Raw genomic sequence first — 25,165 nt, 5'->3', positions numbered from 1 at the left:
ACGATATGCCGCATATCCCATACAGAGCCAGAGACGGGGATGCATTATATATGTCGGTGCACAGGGTATTACGAGATACGGGGTCGCTTCCACCGTCTATTCAGAGAAGGCCTCAAACCCTTTTCCAGTGTCATGAGCTATCAGGACCAGAGATGTCTTGGACTATTCTACTTGAGTTACACAGACACAAGGACAGTGTACCGAGGAGAACTGAAGAGAGACAATCACAGAGACACATTACTGATTTCTTCACACCAGACAATGGACAGATAGAAGAGCAGCCACCACTACAAAGCTCAGCTCATACTCACACCCGCGTTACTCGCATTGACCGAGCATTGGAGCTTAGGGAGATCGAGACACCTGTGACTGAGGAGAGGAGCAAATTTACAGAGGCAGATTCACAGTGATAGATAGAAAAATATGAGGGGTATTTGGGGAATTTTTAAAATTTGAGGCGTATTTTGGTAATTTTCACAGACATACACACAGATATATATATTGTGTTTGTTGACTAATAGTAGCACATGAATTTATCAAGTTCATATAAGGGTGGGTTCAGATTGGCACGGTGGAAGTGCCGCACCTTTCCACCACTTCCAGGCAGAACACAGATATGCTCAGCTCTGCCGCCGCCCAGCGTTCACACAAGACAGTAGCCGCCCTGGGTCCCTTTGCTTGCATGGCGCGGCTCCATTGGAGAAAGGCATCAGGGTGGAAGTGCTCACGGGCAGGGGGGGGGGGGGGGGGGGGGGGGGGGGGGGGGGGGGGGAAGAGGGCAGGGTGGAAGAGAAAAAGGGTAATTCTTCCTTAACGTGGCAGCCCAGTCAGCACCTTCCACCGCCTTATGTGAACAAGGCAGCAAGCGAGGGCGATTTTGATTGGCTCGCAGAGAATTGGCTGCTCTTCCGCCGGGCGATGTGAACCCAGCCTAAGTTTTATATTGTGAACTGCAATAAAGGCTGCAGTTCATATAAGTTTTATATTGTGAACTGCAATAAAGACTATAAGATATGGCTGCACCAACCGCATAAGCAATTTGAAGAAAAGCTTCAGAAACTTTTCCACATTCCTTGTGTTCATGTAGTTGATGATCAATATTTTTTGCATCAACAACCTGGATAAAATGCACAGAAACCCCACTTTGTAAAGCATATATCGTCTGCCACAAGAAGGAAATGCACGGCTTCTCTTGTGAGAAGTACAACAAGCAAAAGAGTCCTTACTGTAATCACAGAGTTGAGATGGATCATAGACTCCAGCTCGTCATCTACCCATAGAACTGAAGCTAAACTACCAGGATTGGCCAGTCCTGTGGTTTCCAACAAGATGTAATCAAATCTGTAACCACCAAGATCATCCACACAAATACAGTGGTTCGACAAGATTTGAAAAGGGAAATAACAAAGCAATGAGTGCACTGATTGCAGAAAGTTTCAAGGAGAATAATTGACTTGCAAACCTTCCAAGATTAACGTAATAAGTTGCTCTTTATGTTTAAAAATCCATGTTTTTAAAACGTCCTTTCGGCTACACCTCCATACACATAATAAAAGTTCTAGCCAAATCCCTCACATGCTAACACAGATTCAAGGGAGACCATCATTCTGACCTTGCATGGGTCAGATATCTACATAGCCACAAGAAACGCTTGATCCATTTTTTGCTAGTTGTTTTGAGATGTTTTGTTTTTATTAGATTAGATGTAGGAAAAAGGCAAACAGGTTTCATGGGGTTGTAGGACACATCAATTAAAAAGTGTTGCAGATGATAACAACTTAACACGTCAGAGAACTCCATTATTAGAAAGCTAATAGAATCAATTACTCGTATTGAACTACCACATATATTGGGTGTGTCTGTGCCATATGATTGTATGTGCATGTGAACAGTTCGTAAAAAATTGGGTGTCACGTCCAAAATTCCATGAAAGATAAAGAGTTAAATACTAAAAGCTAGCATGTGAGAAGGTAGATGCTACTCCATGAGGCCGTATTTGTAGCTAACATGCTATGTCGGAAAGGCACAAACTGCTTAGGAGCTCCAGCCATGAGAATCAGACCACCAAAAGAAGGAAGCAAGGTCATACCTTTCTGGGCGTTCTGCCAGCTGCTCGAGCGCCTGCACAAGGCTATGCTTTACACTGCAGCACACACAACCATTTGGCAGTTCTATCCACTCTTCAACAAGACTGCTTTCTAGCCCTTGATTTATCATCGCCTTCTCTATACCAAGCTCTTCCCCAAACTCATTGAGAATAACAGCGATCCGTTTCCCATGTTGAGATTTGAGGATGTAATTTACAAGCTACAGTCGCCAATCAAATAAAAAAACACCAAATCAGCTTAACTGGATAGCGACCCTCCATAAGGATCAAAAGTTCACATGTCCTAACGAGGAGGGAAACCAACTAATCAAACAAATGTTAGATACTATTTTATAAATGAAGCACATCCTGCAAGATCTTCTGCCTTACCCTCTACTAAGAAATGCAGTAAAAGTAAATACTTCTGGGCATGTCTCTCTCTTGTAAGAAATACATGTCACCTATTAAAAGAGAAAATACTTGTGGGAATACCTATTTCTCATATCAATATGCCTAGCATTTAGGAAACATTCTACTTGCTGTAATTTAGAAAAACCTGCTCTACCTATTTGTATAAAAAAATAACATCACCAATAATGTTTCAGAAATGTGAAGTAGCACTAATATAAGAGCATATACCTTCAGAAGGTTAGAAAAGTCTGAACTTACGATTTATAAGATTGGCTAAAACACTTGCACAAAACACAAAAGCAAGGCTGAAGGCTTACAAAAAAACAGATAAAGAAGTAAACTTAATCATCTTATTTGTTTCTCAACAAAAGAAGACCAAAAAACCAATATTCTTGAAAATGCGTCTAAAAAAGGCTTAGGCAAAAGATGTGAGAGAAGCTTACTTGCCTGAAAGTTTTTAAGACGGCACAAAAACTTTTTTCTACATTTTAGACTCCATATGACAACAAGACAAAAGGGAAAATCCTTATATCCTAATGTAAGCTAAAGACTAAAACGAGGATCTGCCACGAACCAACCTAGAAGAGGCAAATCAAAACTTGACAACATGCAACCTTAGCAGTAATATACAAGCATCAGCAGAAAAGGGTGAATTGGGTGATGATCTTGTCTACAACCGCAAGCAAACACGACACATCTCCTCGTAGACGGCCTCCTATCGCATACCGCTCACCGAATGGGAATGGGTAGCAACCTGCAAATGGGAATCTGCAACTAGGGGCTCAACACAGAGAGAATAGCAGAACTAGAGAGAGAGATGATGATGATGTTGTATTTACGTCCTCGGGGGGCCAAAATGACCCATGGGACCACAAAAAAATCTACAAGATGCTCCCCTAATGTGTGTAGAGGGGGTAGTGTGCTAGTAGCTTTCTTGTGTGTTAGTGTTGTGTGATGATCCAATACTTTGGCAAAGTAGATGCCTAAAGCTACTGGGGAGGGGTGTGTCCGAGAGAGAAGCTCCTCAAAGGTGACATCCCCTTGCAATAGCAGTGGGAAATCAGCACGGATGTGTGCGTATGCTGGGCACTCGATGGTGACATGGGCCTCGCTTTCCACTTTGTTTAAATTACATTGTGTGCATGTCCTTCTATTTTCCTTAATATTCAGCCACCCTCCCGTTTCAATCTTGAGCATGTGTGATCGCGTCCGCATCAAAGTAATGGCCCGTCTTGCCCGGTGGGACATAGGTGTCCTGATATGCATCTGGCTGTGTCCCCAGTCTTCTAGGTCTCCCAATATCGTGTATTGATGTGTTTGCCGTAGTATTCAAATTTGGACCTGTGTACTGTTGTACTCCATCTAGTGTGTAGGGCTTCAAGTATGCTTCTGTCAAAATTTCAGCCCATGCTCATGTTCAGTGCCTTCTTCTATATGCATGTCCACATGGTCTCCCACATTCCATCTAGACAACCATTTCCGTATGTCATCTACGAGACTGGATGTGAGAGATTTACTCCTGTAATTCTTTTGCGGTTTACATCTGCTTGCCGTGCCATGTGGGGTAGACGGCTCTCCGGCATCCTCTTAACTTTCATGAGGTATCTGTGTACCCTCTGTAAGGCTTGCATTTCCAACGGTCTCTTGCCTGTCTCCAAAAGCATTACTGAGTATGGGGTGGTAGTTTTGATCCCCATGTGTCTACATAGGAATCTTTTCAATGTCATTCCAAGTGCTAGCGAGGATACTCCCCCCCCCCATACCTCTACACCGTAAAGTATTGTTTGAACCACGCATACATCAAATGCCATAGACTTGATTTCCCATCGCTTTGTGACACTTTGCTTGCATATATTCTCAAATTCATAGTATTTCGCTTGTCTTGCATCAAATCTGTTTTGCGCGCAACTTCCCCATGCATGGTTTGCAGGTACATAGATGCCCAAGTACTTGAACCTCTCAACCGCTTGGAGTGTTTGCCCGTCATACGTGATGATGGGCTGATTCTCATTTCTACATGTGTGGACTGACATAACCTTTGTTTTGGCTACATTGACTGACAAGCCCGTTACATTGCAAAATGCATGTACTGCATCCAAAAGTTTCTGTAGAAAGAGGGCCTTGTAGGCAAAGAGAACCACATCATCGGCATATATGAGGAGAAGAAGTGTGAAAGTACCAATGCTAGGGTGATCTCCCCCCTCTCCCATAGCCTTGTTAATGAAATCATCAAGCTCATCTATGCATAGTCCAAAAAGTGTAGGTGACAAAGGGCATCCTTGTTTAACTCCCATAGTGCTCCTGAACTCTTGTGAGAAACCTGTGTTTGTCTTGAGTTTACATCTGACCTCTTGGTAGAGGCGTCCCACTGCTGCCCGGATATGCATAGGAACTCCTAGAGTTTCCATACGTGACCATAGCCCTTGACGAGGTACTGTGTCAAACGCTTTCTTGAAGTCCACAAAACAACAATACAAGGTTTTGCCTTTTAGCCTGGCTTCATCCATCAAGACCCGGAGTGTGATAAGGTGGTCTATCGTGCTGTGCCGGGCCCTAAATCCTGCTTGTCCAATGGCATGTTTCCCGTTATTTTCAGCCCATGTGCTAAGATCTTTCTCAATAATGCTTCCAAAAAGTTTTGCCATACATGAGCTCACCATGATGGTGCGATAATTAGTGAGCAAATTGCGGTCACCTCCTTTAAAGAGCGCTTTCACCCAGTTTTCTTGCCAATCTTGGGGTAAGTATTGGTTGATTGCTTGACTCATCATATGGTGTATCCATTTCTTAGCCTCAATACCTGACCATTTCAGCATTTCAGAGGTAAGATATAATGTGTCAGCTGCTTTCCCATTCGCCAAGCTTTTGAGGCCTTTAATGATTGCCTGGAAGGTGGTGGGCTTCGGATGTTCGGCCTGAGCCCCTGTGTATATCGCCTCTTGAGTCCCCGACGGGGCATACAAAGTTTGTACATAAGCATGCATTTCGTTTAGGCTGAAATCTCCTATCACATCCCCTTTCTTCCCCTTCATGTTACGCCAAGCCTTCTTTGGCTCTTTCTTGAACCTGCTCAAGTCTAGTTGTTCTTTTGAGAGTTCATACATGCGTCTCTTTTTCCTCTTGAGTGTATTGTATTCTCTAGCAGCCCATTCCCATTCATTTGAGTGTTGTGATAAGCCTCTCATCTTACGTTTGGCCTCCTTGCATTCTGCATCAAACCAAGGATTATGAGGTAAACCCTTCCTAGTCTGTTTACCACTTTGATACTTGCCCATAGTAATTTTTGCCGCTTCCTCCATTGCATGTCAGAAGATCTTCCACGTCTCTTCAATGTCACAAGGCATGTTCCGGTCAAACAGTAAGCTATCTAAGGGACTAGAATAGTCCTCTTTCTTCGTGAGTTGCATTTTGTATGACCAATTCGGTGTATTCATTGTGTTGACAATAGGCATACTGGGCATGTGTAGGCATATATGGATTGGTGTATGGTCTGAGGTTGGTAGCTTGTTACCCACTTCAAAACTATGGACCAAGTCCAATGCATGGTATCTCACCAAGGCATAATCATTTGTACTCCTCCCATGATTTGCCGTGTAGCAAGTGTATGATCCAGAGTGTACGAACTTATCCGCACCATTCATGGCTACAAGCTGCATTGAGTTCATCATACTTATCATGGCTGACCCTGTGCATTCATGATGTTATCACTTGAACATCTATCCCACATAGAACCAAGTATAAGTTCCCCATTCTTATTCGCAGGGTGCAGTGAATGGTCTGTCAATTGTACCTATGTGTTTCCAATCCAAGCATTTAAATCCCCAAGAAGGACAACTCCTCCCTCTTGTGCATACATTGCAATGTCTGTACATAGGTCAGCAAAGGGGTCATTTTTGGTTAGCTGGTTTGTGTCATAAAAAGGTGACTCTCGATGCGGGATATAGCATCCTATGACAAAGATCAATCCTTTTGATGAGGAAACCTTAACCCATATATAGTGCTTATGGTTATCAATCTTGCATACCTCAACCATCTTTTGAAGCTCTTCCTTATACATTACAGCTACACCTCCTTGTCCTCGCATTTTTTGGTGCCATTCCACCATACGGAGTGCTTGATATATCCACTAATGTCCAGCAGCCTGCATGTGTTTTGTTCCCATGTTTCCAATAAGAAGAGTATGTCAGCTTGTGGTAGAATATCCACCAGCCCTTCTCCCTTATGCCATGGGAAACCTCTACAATTCCAACTTGTAACCTGTATGGTCGTGATCCCATGGGTCGCGTGCCCCTATGCATTTTTAGGCGGTGATGCTGGTTTTTTCTCCTTGAGAAGTTCCTCATATGCTTTCCTTCTTGCTGCCTGTTGTGTCGGTGTTCTATCTTCACTTACATAGTACTGAGTGCCTTTCAAGTAGAAGCGTGCAGTTTCCAAAATTATGGTCCTTTTGCAAGCATCCAACATTGTGCATACAACTGCCCTATGAGCATCATCTTCTTCTGGCCCACTCTATGTGCCCCATATACCCCTGCATCTTGCATATCAAGCTTTTCTGCTAACAAGGTGGTAACATCTACGTTCAATGAATGACTGTTTCCCCCTCAAGTTCTGGCATGCCTCGTATCGCAATGTTTTGGGATCTTTTCTCCCTTTCCTTGTATTCGGTAGCATCCTCATGCGTATACATACTCTCATACGTATACATCTCTCCTGTCTTGTGTCCCATGGTCCTCTCTTGTTTCACTATCTGTGCCCAAGATGGAGGAGACCCCTCGCGTGCATCGGTTACATTATTGGTGACCTGTGTTATGTGACTTCCTTGTTCCAACACTTGAGCTTGCAGCGTTTTCAAGGTGTCTTCTTGTTGCTGAAGCTTCAGAGCTTGCAGTGCAATGGTATCATCCAACTCTTGGTTGCGTAGTGTCAGGTTTTTGACGTCTTCATTTTGACGTGAAATAACCTCATTCTGTTGTCGTACTTGTTCTTGGATAGACGGTAGCAGTCCCCAGATGTCCTGTGTAGTACATGTGATCGTCATGTCCCTTGAATCCTTGGGGGGCGTCTCCTTCGGCATTGATTTGATAGGTGATGAGCTCACTGTTCGACCGCTTCTGGATACTCTTTGATTAATGTGCGCTGATTGCATAGGTGGGGAATCATGCAATACCTGTCAGCACTGTTGCTGTCGGGCTGTCACGACAGTGAAGGGAGTACCTTGGCAGCCATGGTGTACAGGCAGGCAGGTGCGCAAGTTAATGCGTCAGCTGACTGAGGTACGCAGGCAGGCGCACGCGGGCGCAGATGCAGGCGCAGGTGCAGGTGCGCAGGTTAGTGTGCCAGCGGGCGAGCGCAAGTGCAGCACAGGTGCAAGTGCACGCGCGCGCGAGAGAGAGAGAGAGAGAGAGAGAGAGAGAGAGGAGAGAGAGAGAGAGAGAGAGAGAGAGAGAGAGAGAGTGCCCAAAAGACCGGAAGCTTTGCTCACTAATCACAACATGCCAATACGAGGGGTAGGGTGAGGGGTTCTGCATATCTAGGGCAATAGGGAAATTGCACTACCCAACATAAAAGCCACCCCACGAACCTAATAAATGGCAAAATGCTAATAAATGTATAACTCACTAGAAATGACTTGCAATACACATTTAGTAGCACAAATGCAAAACACCGGAAACTCTGACCTCGGGTAACTGTCACAATCTTTGACACCCCAAAGTCGGGAATCCAACACGCCACACGAGAGAATCGCTTAAAATACTTCACAACTCTAAAAACTTGAGTCGACACGGCTTGGCGTAGTTCCGTGCCCAAAGGTATTGGCCTCAACACCCGGTGCCCCTTTCGGTATTTCTTTATTATATTAATGCTTGAGCTGTCACGTGACACATCCAACCCTATGTGTCCGTGGACAAGCTACAGCATGATCAGGGTTCAGTCAGTCCAGTCAGTCTAGATTAGAAGTGATCTGGCACTTTTGTGAGTCTATTCGTAGACCGTGCATGCCCAGTCACTTAGCATAGATGCATATCCTCTGGTTGCACACAGCATGATCATCAATATTCCCATCAGAATCCATTAGAATCAATTAGGAGAATTTTCCAGTGCTTTTAGCCTATTTCCCCTATTTTTGACATTTTTCACTTATTAATTTAAGTGACTTCCCAACAAAAGTAGGTAGGGCAATTTGGGTAAGAAAATATATAAGCAAACCAAAGCTAGCACTCTTTGGCAGATGAGCAAGGAGCACAACGGGCCACCAAGCAGCAGGTACTCCTTCTCTCTCAGCAAGAACCCCACAGCACCCCTAACCTTGGAGTTTTCCATCCCCTACAGCCTAGCGTTTTGGTAACATCTTCCCCAAGCTGGCGTTTTCAGCCTTGCAGTCATCGCCCACATTCCCAGACACCCAGCGTTTTTACTAACGCTATCAAGAGCTGCCAGCGTTTTCCATTTTCAGCCCTTCATTGAAGCAGAAGAATATCGTTTTCAGCAATTAAGGACAGCAGTCAATTCAGCCCTAGACATTGCAGAAGATCATCATTTTCAGCATCTTAAAACGCAGCCAAATCAGCGTTTTCAACCGCCCCGATTCAGTCCCAGATTTTCAGCCATTGCGTTTTTATGGACAGCAGATAGAAGGCCGCAGATTTCAGCCCTCAAGTCGTCGTCACCATCCCCGTGTCGCCACCGACATAGTCCCAAGTTGCATCAGTTTTCATGCATCGTCATTGTACCACTTTGTGTAATCAATAGTACCACTCTCGCCGACGAGAGTGGGGCCTTCGGAGGAGGGTTTACGTCTCTGGTGTCGTATTTCTCTTCTCTCTCTATCTCTCAGTCTCATACACTTGCACGCACAGTGTCCATTCACTTTGTTTGTGATCATAGCATCTCATTAAGAATGGAGGGCTCTACCTTCCATAAGAACAAAAGGAACCTTGAGCACAGTTCGGAACACTCATCTTGAGCAAAGCGAAAACATTCATTCCGCTGCATCTAACATTGGTATCAGAGCTTTGGCAGTGTTCTGTAACACTCAAGGAAAGAACCAAAAGACCACAGAATTTTTTTTGCTTGTTGTGGTCGCACGAACCCAAGTCCTCTTGCGTGTGTCGATTCCTAATCGTGTTTTTGAAGAGTGACAGGAAACCCAAGAAAGAAGGGCTTGTTCAGCCTCCCCTTGTGCCTCTTTTCACTCATTGAGAGCCGACCGTGCACTTAGCGGCCGGCCAATTGACGTGAGGTGGGAAAAAGCAACCTTGGTGTGAGCGCAAGGCCGCCAAGGGGTACGCCCGCAGAAAAGAATAGAACTCGGGTGAAGAGAAGATCCTTCTCAAACACAGATTGCAAGCGAAAGAAAACCTCAAGAACCTCAAGACCCTCAAGAACCCAAGTTCCTCGTGAGCTTAAGAACCCAAGACCACAAGAACCCACGACTTCAGTGGATGGTCATCACTCAAAGCGGAATGGATACTTCGCTTGGAGGTGATGAGCATGAGAGAGGCGAAGAAGAATTTTCCCCACCATGAGGGTTTTTCCGACCCTCCCCCTTCCCCATCTACGTCAAGGATTGCACTCACTCCTATGGAGGCTTTAGACCAAATGTTTATGAAAAGGAAGTTAGAACGCGAAGCAAGAAATGCAGAAAGAATGGCAGAATTTGATCGTGAATGCAAAGAAAGAAAAGCAAAAATGGATCGCAGACACGCAGAAAGCAGAGCAAAAAGAAAAGCAGAAATGGAACGCAAACACCAAGAAAGAATGGCAGCAGCCAAAGCGAGACAAGAACAGAGCGACAGAGATTCAGAAGACGGAGACTCTCTCAGTCTCTTCTTCTCCACAGCATGATACACAAGATTTGCATGATTCTGAGAAGCATGATGATTTGAATGACAATGATTTGCATGATGATTTGGATGACATTGACAAGCATGATGATTTGCATGATCAAGATGTGATTTCTCCCAAGCATGATGTGTTAGGTGCAGCGGAATGAATGTTTGCGCTTTGCTCAGGGTGAGTGCTCCGAACTGTGCTCAAGGTTCCTTTTAGTTCTTATGGAAGGGAGAGCCTTCCGTTCTTCATGGAAAGTGCTATGATCACAAACAAAGTGAATGGACACTATGCGTGCAAGTGTATGAGACTGAGAGATAGAGAGAGAAGAGAGATACGACACCACAGTCGACGTAAAACCCTCCTCCGAAGACCCCACTCTCATCGGCGAGAGTGGTCTACTTATGATTGCACAATCTGGTACAAATGGTATGCAATGAGACTGATGCAAGTCTAGGCTATGTCGATGATGACGACGGTGATGACGAGATCGACCTAAGGGCTGAAATCTGCAATCTTTCTACTGCTGTCCAAAAACGCTATGGGCTGAAATCTGCTAATCTTTTATCTGCTGAATTCTGACTCTATGTCGATGACGACAATGCGACGAAGACGCGCTGAAAACTGTGGTCTTCTATCTGCTGAAAATCGGGGCTGTTTCGGTGGCTGAAAATGACTGTTTTGGCTGCGTTTTCGAGGGCTGAAAATGGGGGTCTTCTGCAATGGCTAGGGCTGAATCTGCTGCTATCCACGAAGGCTGAAAACGCTCACCATCTGCTACGGAAAGGCTGAGAATAGAAAACGCTGAGCTGCTTGGGAAGCGTTAGTGAAAACGGTGGCTGATCTGGTACTACGGCGACACTGCTACTGAAAACGCCAGGGACTGTGGAAGGTGTGGCGATGAAGGAAACCAAAAACGATAGGGCTTGGAGAGGAAAATCGCCAAGGCTTGAGGGGTACTACGGGTTCTTGCTAAGAAGGTGCTTGTTGAGCGGGGAGCTCCTGCTGCCTCTTCTCCATTTAGTGCTAACTTGGGTTTGCTTATATACAAACTTAGCAAAATTGCCCTACCTACTTTTGTTCGAAAGTCACTTAAAAATAATAAGTGAAAAATGTCAAAAATAGGGAAAATAGGCTAAATGCACTGGAAAATTCCCCTAACTGATTCTGATGGATTCTGAAGGGAATACTGATGATCATGTTGTGTGCAACCAGAGGATATGCATCTATGCTAAGTGACTGGGCATGCACGGTCTACGAATAGACTCACAAAAGTGCCAGATCACTTCTAATCTAGACTGATTGGACCCTGATCATGCTGTAGCTTGTCCACGGACATAGGGTTGGATGTGTCACATGACATCACCTCCTTTTCAAAATGAGGTACTGGTACCGAACTGTATGACGTCGAGGGAGATCGCCAATAACATCCGGAATCCTGGAAGGGACTCTGCACCGGCCCACTCTGATGTGTGGGTCGTGCAGTACTTGAATTTCATAAAGGTCTGCAACGCTTGCTTCTTTGGGCCGCGCCGAAAGTGACACCAAGTCTTCTGAGTTTCCTTCGATGCTTCAACTTCGTCGAGAGTCATGCTTCTTTCTTCTTCAAGGATCTCCACGGCTGAAAATTCCCAAAACCACTTCCAACTCAAAAACATGAACATACCTATTCCATGTAAAGTGAGTGGAAAAAATCTTGTCTTCCTCAAAGACTGTGCATGCAATGTAGATGAACAAAGAGACGGAGTGCAAACCGTTCACCACACACACGCAAACAATGAGATCGAATATTTCTTTTTTGATCTAAAGCAATCAACTGTGGCAATTCACAACGGAAATGCCCATGCTTGTGCTCATACTTTTATGTGCTCTTTCTTCAAATGTGTCGTACCAAGGAAGAGACATGGAATGTGACTTCCTTACATACATACTTTTTAGCTTTTCATGAAAAATCCACATACATTCGTGCTCATTCATGAGTAAAACGTGCTCAACGTACAATATGTCATACCTAGGAGAAGGGATCACATAAAGATGCTGACTAAAATACAGAAAACGATCACGAATGAAACACTCGAACAATGCGTGCGTATAATTCATGCGAACACATAATACTTCTTGTGAGGGTCCTTTGGAACTAAGCTCGAGAGCCAAGATCGCTTCTTCTTGAATGATCGAATCGTCCTGTGGGGGTTCTTTGAGCCCCGACTTGAAAGCCAAGATCGGTTCTTCGTGATTGATCAAATCTACAACGAGGTTAGCTTCGCTAGAAAAAGCATCCACTAACACATCATCCTTGTGAACAATCACACCTTCTTCATGCAACTCATCATGCTCGTGATTAGCATCCAAATCATCATGCTTAGAAATATCATTCAAATCATCATGCTTATCTTTGTCATCCAAATCATCATGCTTCTCATAATCATCCAAAACATCATGCTTATCATCATGCAAATCATTGTCATTCAAATCCTGTGTGTTGTGTGTCATGCATGGGAGAAGAAGGTGAGGCAAGCTTTTCCATGCATGGGAACCCTCCCATATATCTTTGCCCTTTTACCAAAATATTTCCTATTATATAAGTTACTTTTGATTTTTTCTTCCCTTTTTCACAAAAGTTTTAGCCTTTATTAAATAAATAAGACTTATGCTAATCAATCACGATGTAGTATAAATAAGTAAACTTTCTTTGTTGATATCTCTTTTGACCTTAAATATTAAATATATATATTCTAAATTACATTATATAGTTTAGTATTTTCTAATATATTTTTCATGTATATATATTATTCCACCCTACCAAATATTTTATTCACTAGTTTTCATTTTCAAACCTCAACCCCACTTTCAAATTTCAATAATACCTCCATCTAGATGATTGACAATCTTTTCAAAACTCTAGGTCATGTTTTCATACACATGAAGGAGCTTACACTTGAAGGCAAGAGAGAAGTCCACTCAAAGGGGACCACCAAAAGACCTTTGCAGCCACAAATAATACATTATTTGGCTGAATTTTTTAAGTAGAGAAGAACCCCGAATCTGAAGGAGCGTTCAACATGAAAGATGTAGCTCGTGATCTCAACTTTTAGCTCAATTTTTTTCAGAATTTTTGGAGTTATGAACACGGAGATATGATTTTTGTAGTGGACCCCAGTTTTCTTGTGTAATGGTGACACAGGCCATCCCCAATTTTCTTCCCTCTAGAATGGCTATAGTTCTACAAGTCTTCAAGCATGATTACAAGAGACAAGGCTCTTTTAATGAGGTCTTGGCAAATCTAGAGTGATTCTATCACCATTTTTGGAGGATCCATCCTCATCAACAACTATCCACCTTTGACAATCTCTCTTGTAGATTTCTTACCTCTCTCTTCTCTCCCTAATAAGCTTATGTCTAGCCAAAGCTAGACTATTGTAAATATCTCTTATCCTCTACATCCTACCTACATTCTCTCATCTTCTCTCTCTATTGACTCTGGTATTTTAAATAATGAGGAGACAAGATGGGAGCCACAGTCACATGCACCCCATTTTCCTAGTCACCAAAGTGGGACACTCACCTCAAATAGAAATATTGCTAAATCCTCCCCTCCTTCCCTATATAAGGAGGCCATGAGAGCTCACTTTAAAAAAAAAAAGCACACACACATACACACACACACACCTATCCATACACACTCTTGTGCTACATGCTTGTAGCATGAACCCTAATCACATAATCACAACACCATCATCATCACCATCACCATGCACAAAAGATGAGCACCACACCTCCACACCACTTGTAATTAAGGGTTGAAGGCACAATTTCAAGAAGAAGAAGGGTGGACACACTCATGATATTCCTCGCCATCAACTCCCATCTCTCCATTATGCCTCCTATGATCTTGTCCCCTTCTCATTTTCCTGCCATACGCTACCTATTGTATTCATCTTTTGCAAGCAATCAACACACTCCATCTTGGTGCCATACTTTACATCGCTTTGGATACATCTCATTGTGAGTATGGTATATGCTTGTTCCTTGCCTTTTTTCTGCTTATGTAAAGGTGTGCGGATTCGCCACCATACACACACACTCTCTCTCTCCCTCTCATATTCCTATCATCTTGCTACTTCCATCTTGAGGTGTGCGGATTCGCCACCTCTTGTATGATAAGTGAGCATACTCGCAAGCTTCCCCTACCTCATTATCTTCCTTACTAACATGCACGAGTAGCAAGCCCATTCTCACTCATTCACCACTCCTCTCACCTTATTCTCCGACCACCCCATTCCACATTTGGGCGTGGATCTTGAAATTGTTTTCCATGGCATGCTTCATTGTGTATATGTATGCGTCCTAGCCGCATATCTTGCTAGGTGGTGCCCCTATTGTGTATCCCCCATGATGAAGCCATTGTGCATAGTCTTGGTGTAGAGGCCACCGGGTCTATTTTTTCACTTCCGCCTCTCAAAGGGACTGAGAGAGTCTCCTTTTCTTGATTCTCTTGCATCTGTGCCTGAACTTGAGAAAAGAGTCGCAAGAACTCTTGCATTCTTGCTTTGTTCTCGCGCACAAATTCTGCTTGTCTTGCTTTGTTCTCGCGAACAAATTTTGCTTCTCTTTCTTTGTTCTTGCGATCAAATTTTGCTTCTCTTGCTTTGGCTTCCAAGCGTGCTTGCTCGCTCTCATGCGCTATGGTTGCCATTCTTTCTTGGTATTTGCACTCTATGGCTGGTATTCTTTCTTCGCTTTCTATGTTCATGTCCATCATCCTCTTGTCGAAAGCCTCCATAGGAGGTAGTGCAATCCTTGACGTAGATGTGGAAAGGGGAGCGTCGGAAAAACCTCTTGGTGGGGAAAATTCTTCTTCGCCTCTCTCATGCTCATCACCTCCAAGCTAAGTATCCATTCCGCTTCGAGTGATGACCATTCTGAAGTCGTGGGTTCTTGTGGGTCTGAGGGTCTTGAGGTTCTTAAGTTCACGAGGAACTTGGGTTCTTGGGGTTCTGTTTTGACTTGTTGCAGGTTCATCTGTGTGAGAGTACGCGTGTGCGGAAGCGTGAGAGAGAGCGAGAGAGAGAGAGAGAGAGAGAGAGACACAAACGCCAGAGATGGTGAAGACGGGGCGATCAACCCCCCATGACTACCATGAGCAAAAGACCCAATACAATCAGATGTGTTATCTCTGTGAGATGAGATATGGAAGTGGGTACCCCCCTGGCCCCATAAATAGGTGCCCAAGGGGAGGTAGAGCAATGCCTGGAAAAATCCCCCACGACCCAACAAGAAAGAAATGATATATGGAAATATATGTGGACGCCCGGACAAAAGTGGACGACCGACCCAAACTCGAGCGGCCGAACCAGGTACAACCTAAACTATGGGTGGCCAGCCCGCAGACATACTAGCCCGGAGACATACTAGCCGTACAAGTATGCCCTAGACCTGTGAAGCAGCAGAGTGGTGTAAATTTTTTTGTTTTGTTTTGTTTTCGGAGTCGGGTAGGGCACGCCCGACCGCTCTCCTCATACACCAAAAAAGTGCACAAGAAGAACGACCAAGACTATGCACCCAGAAACCGAAGGCAGACGCTTTTGTCACTAGTTTCCTCTGGACTACGAGAGGCCAGAATTATCTACATTGTTGCTAAATTGGCTTTATCTGACATAAAAATAATTCTAAATGAATTATTGGATTTATAAGTGAAAGGGTTTTCTCGCTTGGAACACCAAGAAAAATAATTCTAAATGAATTCTTGGAATTTTAAGTGAGGATTTTTCTCACTGGGAACATCCGAGTATGGAGTATCCCTAGTGCGTCATTCAAAGTAATGACAGGAGCACTGTGAAGGGAATATCTGTAAGGCCACCAGGAACGGGTACTTCTGATGCGTCACAACGGATGGGTGAAGGGAGCATCAGTAAGAAGTATTTGACCATCCGGAACGGACATCTCTGATGCGTCATAGGATGGGTGACATAGAGCATCGTGAAGGAGATTGTACCGTAAGTTCGGTAGGAAAGGACTAGGTGATGGGTATTCCTGATGCGTCACAAGGTGGGTGTGTTGCTAATTGGACTATTTTCTTATTTTTAATGATTAATTTCTTTTTTAGGATATTTTATTATGTGCACTAAGAACTGTTAAAAGATTGTAGCTACAAGAACTGCCATCAGGAACGGACAACTCTGATGTGTCATTTGATGGGTGACGGTAAACATCGCGAAGGAGTTTCCGTACGTTCGGTGGAAAGGGCCGGGTTACGAGTGCCCCTGATGCGTCACATGATGGGTGACGGGTGCATCAGTAAGGGGGCATCCCGTACGCTAAGGAGGAAATCCGAACTGAGTAAGAAAATACGCGTAAGAACGCAAGCACAAGAATAAAGATGGGTTCAATGAAGCTTTTTACGAAAAGCAGGAACAATCGCGGGAAGGCAGACGCTTTCCCGCGAGCAATCTATGTTTGCATTGCATTCGTGCATGTGGTTGCATCCAGGGACGCCTGGGAAGTGTTGTGAAATGCATTGGTTTTAACTTATAAGGTTTTATTGAGTTTTTGGGCAGGTTCAGACCAATTTTAAAATATGCCGGCCACCCACTTAATAAGTGGGCAGCCACTTAGAAGATAAAGCAACAAAACCAGCCAGCAAATTCTCTCTCCCTATTTCAGGTAGAACAAAAAAAAAAAAAAAAAAAAACGGCCGCGATCTCTACACGAGCAGCTATTCGTGCCGTGGCCAGGGAGCTATAAAAGCACCACATGCCCTCACTCAAAGGGGGTACCAACGTCAGCAAGAGAAGACTCAGCCGCAAGAGATCGCGAGACTACGAAGCACGGAAGTCGCTTTTTCCCGCGCAAGAGCGACAGGTATCTATTGTGGATTCGCCATACGAATTGTTGTCGCGTGTTTGTGTGGTTTGTTTTGCAGGAATCTCCCGTCTTACGGGAAGTACGGCTTCACGCCTAAGTCCCTTACGGAAAAGTGCGGCTTCACGCCTAAGTCCCTTACGGGAAAGTACGGCTTCGCGCCTAAGTCCCTTACGGGGAGGAACGGCCTTGTGCCCAAGCCCTTTACGGGAAAGCACGACCTTCGGGTCTAAGATTACAGAACGGAGGGGTTTCCTCGGGTTCTCGTGCTTGTATAAGAATTCTCCCTGAATAAAAGAATACTCTTAACGGGGGGGGACCAGCCCATCTTCTGGTCCCCAATACTGTGTCGATCTTCTCCCTTCTCTCATGTTTTCAAAGAATTATAATTTTCAGATTTTCTAAGTGCTCGTGTACGCTCCCGTTTTGTGACAGTGGTATCAGAGCTCGGACTCCTCTCTTTCTCTGCAAAGAAGGACGATTCCGAGAAGAACGGGAAGAACCGTGTCGAGCCAAGGGAGAAGCAATGAAGAGGAGCTTCAACAAGTGCAAGCTCAGCTTGCGGAGTTGCAACAAATCTTACTGTTGCCAGACGTCCAAAAACTTTTGGGCGGAATGAAGAAAACGAATGGAACTGATGCAGCCAAGCATCCAGACAACACTGTTGGCGTGAGACCACAGGAGGCAAGAGAAGAAGAACGTGCCAAGACGCACAAAGAATCTTCGGATCGGAATGAACGGCCTACTTCAAGGAAAGGCTAGGAAAAAGCGCTCTCTTTGCTAGACGAGAGCAAGGACATCTCTATCTCATCTCCATCTTACTCTCTTGATTATACTTCTACTTCTCGATCATCTCGTCTGAAGAAGGAAGCAGCTACTACTGCCACTACCCTACATCGACCTAAAGATAAATCTCAATTCAAGAAGCATGGTCGCAAGTCTCAACATCGCATGAGAGTCTTTAAATCGGGCGACAAGGACATCAAGTTCGAAACCTACAACGGACGGAGAGACATCTCCAAAGCACTGTCCTTCATCAGACAATTTGAAGTCGCCTTTACCAATGGGCACTTCACAGAAAAATCCAAATTACGCCATGTGGGGATGCACCTCAAGGAAACGGCAAGTAATTGGTGGCTAGCCAAGATTCTGGAAGGTTCTCAGGCCAGAACTTGGGAGAGCTTCAAATCTGAATTTTATGAACAATTTCTTCCGCCTGACTTCGAGCAAAACATACAGAAGGAATGGGACTGGCTTGCCCAGAAGGAACATGAAAGTGTAACGACCTATGTGGACAAGTATTGGTCGGTTCTTCTGAAGGTCACTCCCTTCATGAAGATTGCCGATGAGGAAAAGAAACGAAAGTCCGAAGCGGGTCTCCAACCGCAACTTCGAAAGAGTATGAAGGTGTATCCGCATGATACTCTTCAGAGGATGATGGAGTCAACAATCATTGCTGAGGATTTGCACTCAACTGGGACGCCCAGAAAGATGGAGCATAGCACTTACCGTGCAAGACAAAGAGGGGTCTACGATGACCAAAGGGGCCAAGGAAGAAAGCGTCCTCCATCTAGAGACGATGATCATTCTAAGAAGCCAGAGGGCAATGGCAAGCGAACTCAGTACCTTTCTCCTACTCAACTTCAAACTTTCAGAGAGGAAGGAAGATGCTTCTACTGCGGCGAGAAAGGACATATGAAACCGGACTGCCCGCTAAAGCTGTAACAAACTGCTGACGTGTCGACCTACTGAAGAACGGAGCTACCGGCCGAGGGGCCTAAACCCTAAAAGGAACAAGCAACAGAAGAAGTGTCACAGAGTGATGACGTGGTTGACCGAGAGCAGAAACCCTAACCCTAATTTATGCCAAAAACCCTAACTGCTGAAACCCTAATTCTGGAAACCCTAACCCTAAAACCTGCAAACCCTAATTCTGAAAACCCTAACCCTAAAACCTGCAAACCCTAATTTCTGCCAGAAACCCTAACTGCTGAACCCTAATTCTGGAAACCCTAACCCTAAAACCTGCTAACCCTAATTCTGCTGCCAGAAACCCTAAAACTGCAGAAACCCTAACCCTAACCCTAAGGACAGATTTCTGCGTTTTGCGATGTGGCAGGCTGTACGGATTTCCATGATTTACGCTGGCAGTTTTTTGGCTTTGCTTTTGAACTAGAAGCTTTTGAGTTTTAAAGGCTTTTTACTATAACTGCTTTTCAGGCCAAGGGCCTTTAAATATGAGGCTAGGGCTCATTCTCTGGCATGCTTCAGTACGAAGGTGCAGAGTCTGGAGTACCGGCTTGTACTGTGTTGATGCAATATAAAGAAATACCGAAAGGGGCGCCAAGGTTTGGGGCCAATACTCTCTGGGGTGGAATTCCGCCACTCCGTGTCGCGTGTCGTCTCTCTCTCCATTTCAGTTCAGTTGTTATTTGAAGTGCTTAAAGTTGTTCAGTCTGTTCTTTTCTATTGGCACGTGGTGCCCGCCTTGTGACAAAAGCAGCAACGGCAAGAGCAAGCCTCTACGAGGCAAGAGAAAGCAGGGAAGGAACCCGCACCACCAAGCTCGAACTCAATTCCAGATGTTCAAGGAAACACAGAAATGGAGAAAGGGAAGCGTCAACTTCTGAAGGGCTGGGGGTCTTTGAACAACCAACGAGTACTGATTCTTTATGATCCAGGATCCAAGGATAACTTCATCTCCCTTGATACTGCGGAACGTTTGTGCCTCACACCGGCTCAGCTTGGCACACCGGTTACATCCGGATCGGCATTCGAGGGGTTGACAACCAATGCAACTCCCGTGCAAGGACAGCTCAATCTTCGGATTGGCGAGTACAAGGACCGCGAATCATTTTTGATGGCACCTATCGAGGGATGTGATATTATCTTGGGTATGCCATGGCACTTTCACATGACACCTATTCCCGATTATGTGGAAAAGACCCTCACTTTTGATCATGGGGGTAAGAAAATAAAGATTCAAGCTGATGCAGGAGATTGGCAGTTCCCAATTGTAAGCCATATCTCCATTAAGAAAGAAATGAAGAAATGTGTTTCTGCTTACTTGATTTTTGCAAAGGATAAAACTAGTAGAGACTCTCTCTCTAGTCTGGAAATCAAGCGTCTTCAATTTATTGAAAAGTACAAGGATTGTTTCACGGAAACACTTCCTGATGAACTCCCTCCGGTACGCCCGGAAGATCATCGCATAGATCTCATACCGGGTAGCTTGCCTCCCAATCAACCCCCTTATCGGGTAAGTCTTGCTCAGCAAGAGGAAATTTTGAAGCAAGTCAATGAGCTTCTAGAGAAAGGGTTAGTACGGCCAAGTGCTTCACCCTACTGCTCTCCAGTTCTACTAGTGGAGAAGAAAGATGGCACGTTTCGAATGTGCATAGACTATCGGACTTTAAACAAGATCACAATCAAGAATCGCTTTCCGATCCCTCGGATTGATGATATACTTGATAAGTTGCAGGGTGCAAGTGTCTTTAGTCGCATAGACTTAAAGAGTGGCCCCTGAGGATGTCCATAAGACTGCTTTCCGCACAACCTTTGGACTATATGAATTCTTGGTAATGCCTTTCGGCTTGACCAATGCTCCTGCGACGTTCAATCGCATGATGGACCGCATTTTCAGCCCGTATCGAGCTTTTACAAGAGTATTCTTTGACGACATACTCATCTTCTCTAAGTCGGAAGAGGAACATCGGAAGCACTTGGACTTAGTGTTTCAAGAATTGCGAAAGCATGAGTTGCATGTGAATGCAAAGAAGAGCGAGTTCTTTCTCTCTGAGATACACTATCTCGGCCATATAGTCTCTCACAATAAAGTGAGTATGGATCCTGCCAAGATCCGAGTAGTAGAAGATTGGCCTATTCCCACTACGGTACATGATGTACGTAGCTTCCTGGGATTATGTTCATATTATCGAAGGTTTGTCCGAGGATTTGCTCATGTAGCAGGACCACTTCATGATTTGACAAAGAAGAAGATTCCTTTCAGATGGGGATCGAGACAACAAGGAGCTTTTGATCGGCTCAAGTACTTGCTAAGCCATGGACCTATTTTGATAGTGCCTGACTTAAGGAAACCATTTGAGGTTCACTGCGATGCTTCAAGTGATTGCATCGGAGCAGTGTTAAACCAAGACGGCCATGCAGTGGCTTATGAAAGCAGACGGCTTAAGGATGCAGAGTTGCATGCATCAATCTACGAAAAGGAACTCACGGCTGTGATTCACGCCTTATCCAACTGGAAGCACTATCTTCTAGGAGCGGATTTTGTGATCAAGACTGATCACCAGAGTTTGCGGTATTTTCTTACTATCTGAGAAGCAGATGAGGTGGGCAAACTTTTTGTCTATGTTTCACTTACAGATCCTTCACACGGCTGGGAGTAAGAATGTAGTCGCAGACGCACTGTTTAGGCGGCCAAGGGTGAATGCTATCACTTCGGTGTATCACCAAGAATTAGAAGCACTACCGGATTTATATCCGAATGATCCAGACTTCTCCACCATCTGGGGAAAGCTACATTGTGGAGAGAATGAGTTTCCCTATTCCATTCGGGACGGTTATCTCTACCACCATCAGGCCATATGTGTGGCGGAACCATTAAGAAAGAAGATCATGGATGAAGCACACGCTTCGCCTTATGCGGGTCATCGGGGTATTCTCTCTACGACCTTAGCAATGGAAAGATATTTCTTTTGGCCTAGCCTTAAAGCAGACATTGATAAGTATGTCAGGGAATGCTTGGTTTGCCAAAAAGTGAAGTATGATCGGCATAAGACGCCTGGGTTGCTACAACCTTTGCCTGTGCCTAATGAACCTTGGGAAAGTATTGCCATGGACTTCATCATGGACCTCCCTAGAACTCAGACTGGAAATGACGCGATCTGGACCATTGTGGACAGGTTTAGCAAGCAAGCACACTTCATACCAGTCAAGAAAACGATCAAAGCAGATCATATGGCTAGGGTCTTTCTAGCACAGATCTTTAAGCATCATGGAATGCCTAAGTCTATTGTGAGCGATCGAGATCCTCACATGACAGGAAATTTTTGGCGTGCCTTGATGGATAATCTTGGTACAAAGCTGAATTTTTCATCTGCCTACCATCCTCAAACGGACGGGCAAAGTGAGATAGCCAATTCCACAGTATTGGATATGTTAAAAGCTTATGTGTCAGACCGGCAATCTAACTGGGAGAAATATTTGCCTCTTGTCAAGTATGCGTATAACAATACCATACACTCATCGACGGGGAAAGCACCTTTTGAGATTCTCTATGGTAAGCCTTTGCTTCCACCCATCCTTTTAACTAAGGATAAGATCTTTGCAGCAGATGAGTTTGCCCGGGATTTGGACACCGCCTACGAGCAAGTTAGGAGAGCTATTCTACACTCTCAAGAAAAGCATAAGAAAGCTGCAGACAAGCACAGAAGGAATCTAGACTTAACAGTCGGACAGTTAGTCTTACTCAAGTTTGAGAAGGCAAGACTTAAGAAACAAGCGTCTCATAAGGGGAAGGTGGTAAAACTTTCTACCCGTTACTATGGGCCGTTTAAGATCACTGAGCGAGTGAATGATGTTACATTCCGATTAGAGCTACCGCCTAATTGGAGGATCCACTATGCTTTCCATGTCAGTTTACTCCGGCCGTATATGGGACCGCCTCCGAGTCAACCAAGTGCTAAGGAACCTCCTGAGGTTGAGGAAACAGAAGAAATACTCCACCCGGAGCAAATTGTAAGTCATCACGAGCGGCCCCTTAAGTACGGAAAGATAACACGGAAGTATTTGGTTAAGTTCAAGAATTCTTCGAACTTAGATGCTCAATGGATGACTCAAGAGGAATTAGCAGCTTATCCCGAGATATTGGAGGTATATGTCCAAGCACTACAGTTGAGGTAACTGTTTAGAAGCTAGAGGGATGTTGCTAATTGGACTATTTTCTTATTTTTAATGATTAATTTCTTTTTTAGGATATTTTATTATGTGCACTAAGAACTGTTAAAAGATTGTAGCTACAAGAACTACCATCAGGAACGGACAACTCTGATGTGTCATTTGATGGGTGACGGTAAACATCACGAAGGAGTTTTCGTACGTTCGGTGGAAAGGGCCGGGTTACAAGTGCCCCTGATGCGTCACATGATGGGTGACGGGTGCATCAGTAAGGGGGCATCCCGTACGCTAAGGAGGAAATCCGAACTGAGTAAGAAAATACGCGTAAGAACGCAAGCACAAGAATAAAGATGGGTTCAATGAAGCTTTTTACGAAAAGCAGCAACAATCGCGAGAAGGCAAACGCTTTCCCGCGAGGAATCTATGTTTGCATTGCATTTGTGCATGTGGTTGCATCCAGGGACGCCTGGGAAGTGTTGTGAAATGCATTGGTTTTAACTTATACGGTTTTATTGAGTTTTTGGGCAGGTTCAGACCAATTTTAAAATATGCCGACCGCCCACTTAATAAGTGGGCAGCCACTTAGAAGATAAAGCAACAAAACCAGCCAACGAATTCTCTCTCCCTATTTCGGGTAGAACAGCGGGAAAAAAAAAAAAAAAAAACAACCGCGATCTCTACGCGAGCAGCTATTCGTGTCGTGGCCAGGGAGCTATAAAAGCACCACATGCCCTCACTCAAAGGGAGTACCAACGTCAGCAAGAGAAGACTCAACCGCAAGAGATCGCGAGACTACGAAGCACGGAAGTCGCTTTTTCCCGCGCAAGAGCGACAGGTATCTATTGTGGATTCGCCATATGAATTGTTGTCGCGTGTTTGTGTGGTTTGTTTTGCAAGAATCTCCCGTCTTACGGGAAGGCCCTTAACGGGAAGTACGGCTTCACGCCTAAGTCTCTTACGGGAAAGTGCGGCTTCGCACCTAAGTCCCTTACGGGAAGGAACGGCCTTGTGCCCAAGCCCTTTACGGGAAAGCACGACCTTCGGGTCTAAGATTACAGATCGGAGGGGTTTCCTCAGGTTCTCATGCTTGTATAAGAATTCTCCCTGAATAAAAGAATACTCTTAACGGGGGGGGACCAGCCCATCTTCTGGTCCCCAATACTGTGTCGATCTTCTCCCTTCTCTCATGTTTTCAAAGAATTATAATTTTCAGATATTCTAAGTGCTCGTGTACGCTCCCGTTTTGTGACAAGGTGACGGGTGCATCGGAAAGGGGATATCCATAGTCGAGAGGAAATCCGAACTAGAAAGAGGAATATGCGTAAAGACGCAAGCACAAGAATAAAGATGGGTTCTGAGAAGCTTTTCTTAAAAAGCGAAATATTTTAACGAGTTTTCCGGGAAGAGCAGACACTTTCCCGCGAGGAATCTATGTTTGCATTGCATTTGTGCATGTGGTCGCATCCAAGGACGCCTCGAAAGTGCTGTGAAAGGCATTTTTTTAACTCATAAGGTTTTATTGAGTTTTTGGGTAGGCTCATACCAATTTTAAAAGATGTCGGCCGCCCACTTAATAAGTGGGCAGCCACTTAGAAAATAAAGCAACAAAACCAGCCAGCGAATTCTCTCTATTTCGGGTAGAACAACAACAAAAAAAAAAAAAAACGCCGCGATCTCTACGCGAGCAGACCAACGCTCAGCTATTCTTGTCGTGGCCAAGGAGATATAAAAGCATCACCGCCCTCTCTCAGAGGAGGTTGTTGCCAACGCCAACAAGAGAAGACTTTGTCGCCAGAAGACGCAAGAGATCGCGAGACTGCGAAGTACAGAAGTCGCTTTTCCCACGCAAGAGCGACAGGTATCTATTGTGGATTCGCCACACGAATTGTTATCCCGTGTTTGAGTGTGTGTTTGCAGATACTTCATCGCGAAGGAGAAGCAGGAAGGCTTCGACCTACGCGTGGGAATTCTGGGAAAGGAATTCGAAAATTGTCTGCGGAGTTTCGACTCCGAGTATAGACGGAAAAAGGATTGAGAGCTCATCTCTCGGATTTCCCTTAC

General features: G+C 44.7%; 1 protein-coding gene across 3 annotated transcripts in view; it reads right to left on the bottom strand.

The window, feature by feature from the left end:
• The window catches only part of LOC147439899 (Cobalamin biosynthesis CobW-like protein), a 49,567-nt gene that overhangs the window by 9,960 nt on the left and 14,442 nt on the right, over positions 1 to 25,165 (bottom strand). For 2 of the 3 annotated variants that reach the window (XM_086485621.1, XM_086485620.1), the window contains exons 2-4: positions 2,090 to 2,307; positions 1,227 to 1,341; positions 1,028 to 1,117 (exon numbers count right to left, since the gene is read on the bottom strand). In XM_086485621.1, coding sequence (XP_086341747.1) covers positions 1,028 to 1,117; positions 1,227 to 1,341; positions 2,090 to 2,307 — 423 coding nt within the window. The remainder of the gene's footprint in view (positions 1 to 1,027; positions 1,118 to 1,226; positions 1,342 to 2,089; positions 2,308 to 25,165) is intronic. The other variant, XM_086485622.1, reaches the window with a different exon arrangement.

Source organism: Adiantum capillus-veneris, chromosome 16, assembly GCF_014529385.1.
Source record: "Adiantum capillus-veneris isolate H3 chromosome 16, ASM1452938v2, whole genome shotgun sequence".
In the NCBI taxonomy this organism is placed as follows: Eukaryota; Viridiplantae; Streptophyta; class Polypodiopsida; order Polypodiales; family Pteridaceae; genus Adiantum; species Adiantum capillus-veneris.
This window is presented reverse-complemented; position numbering and strand designations above follow the sequence as displayed.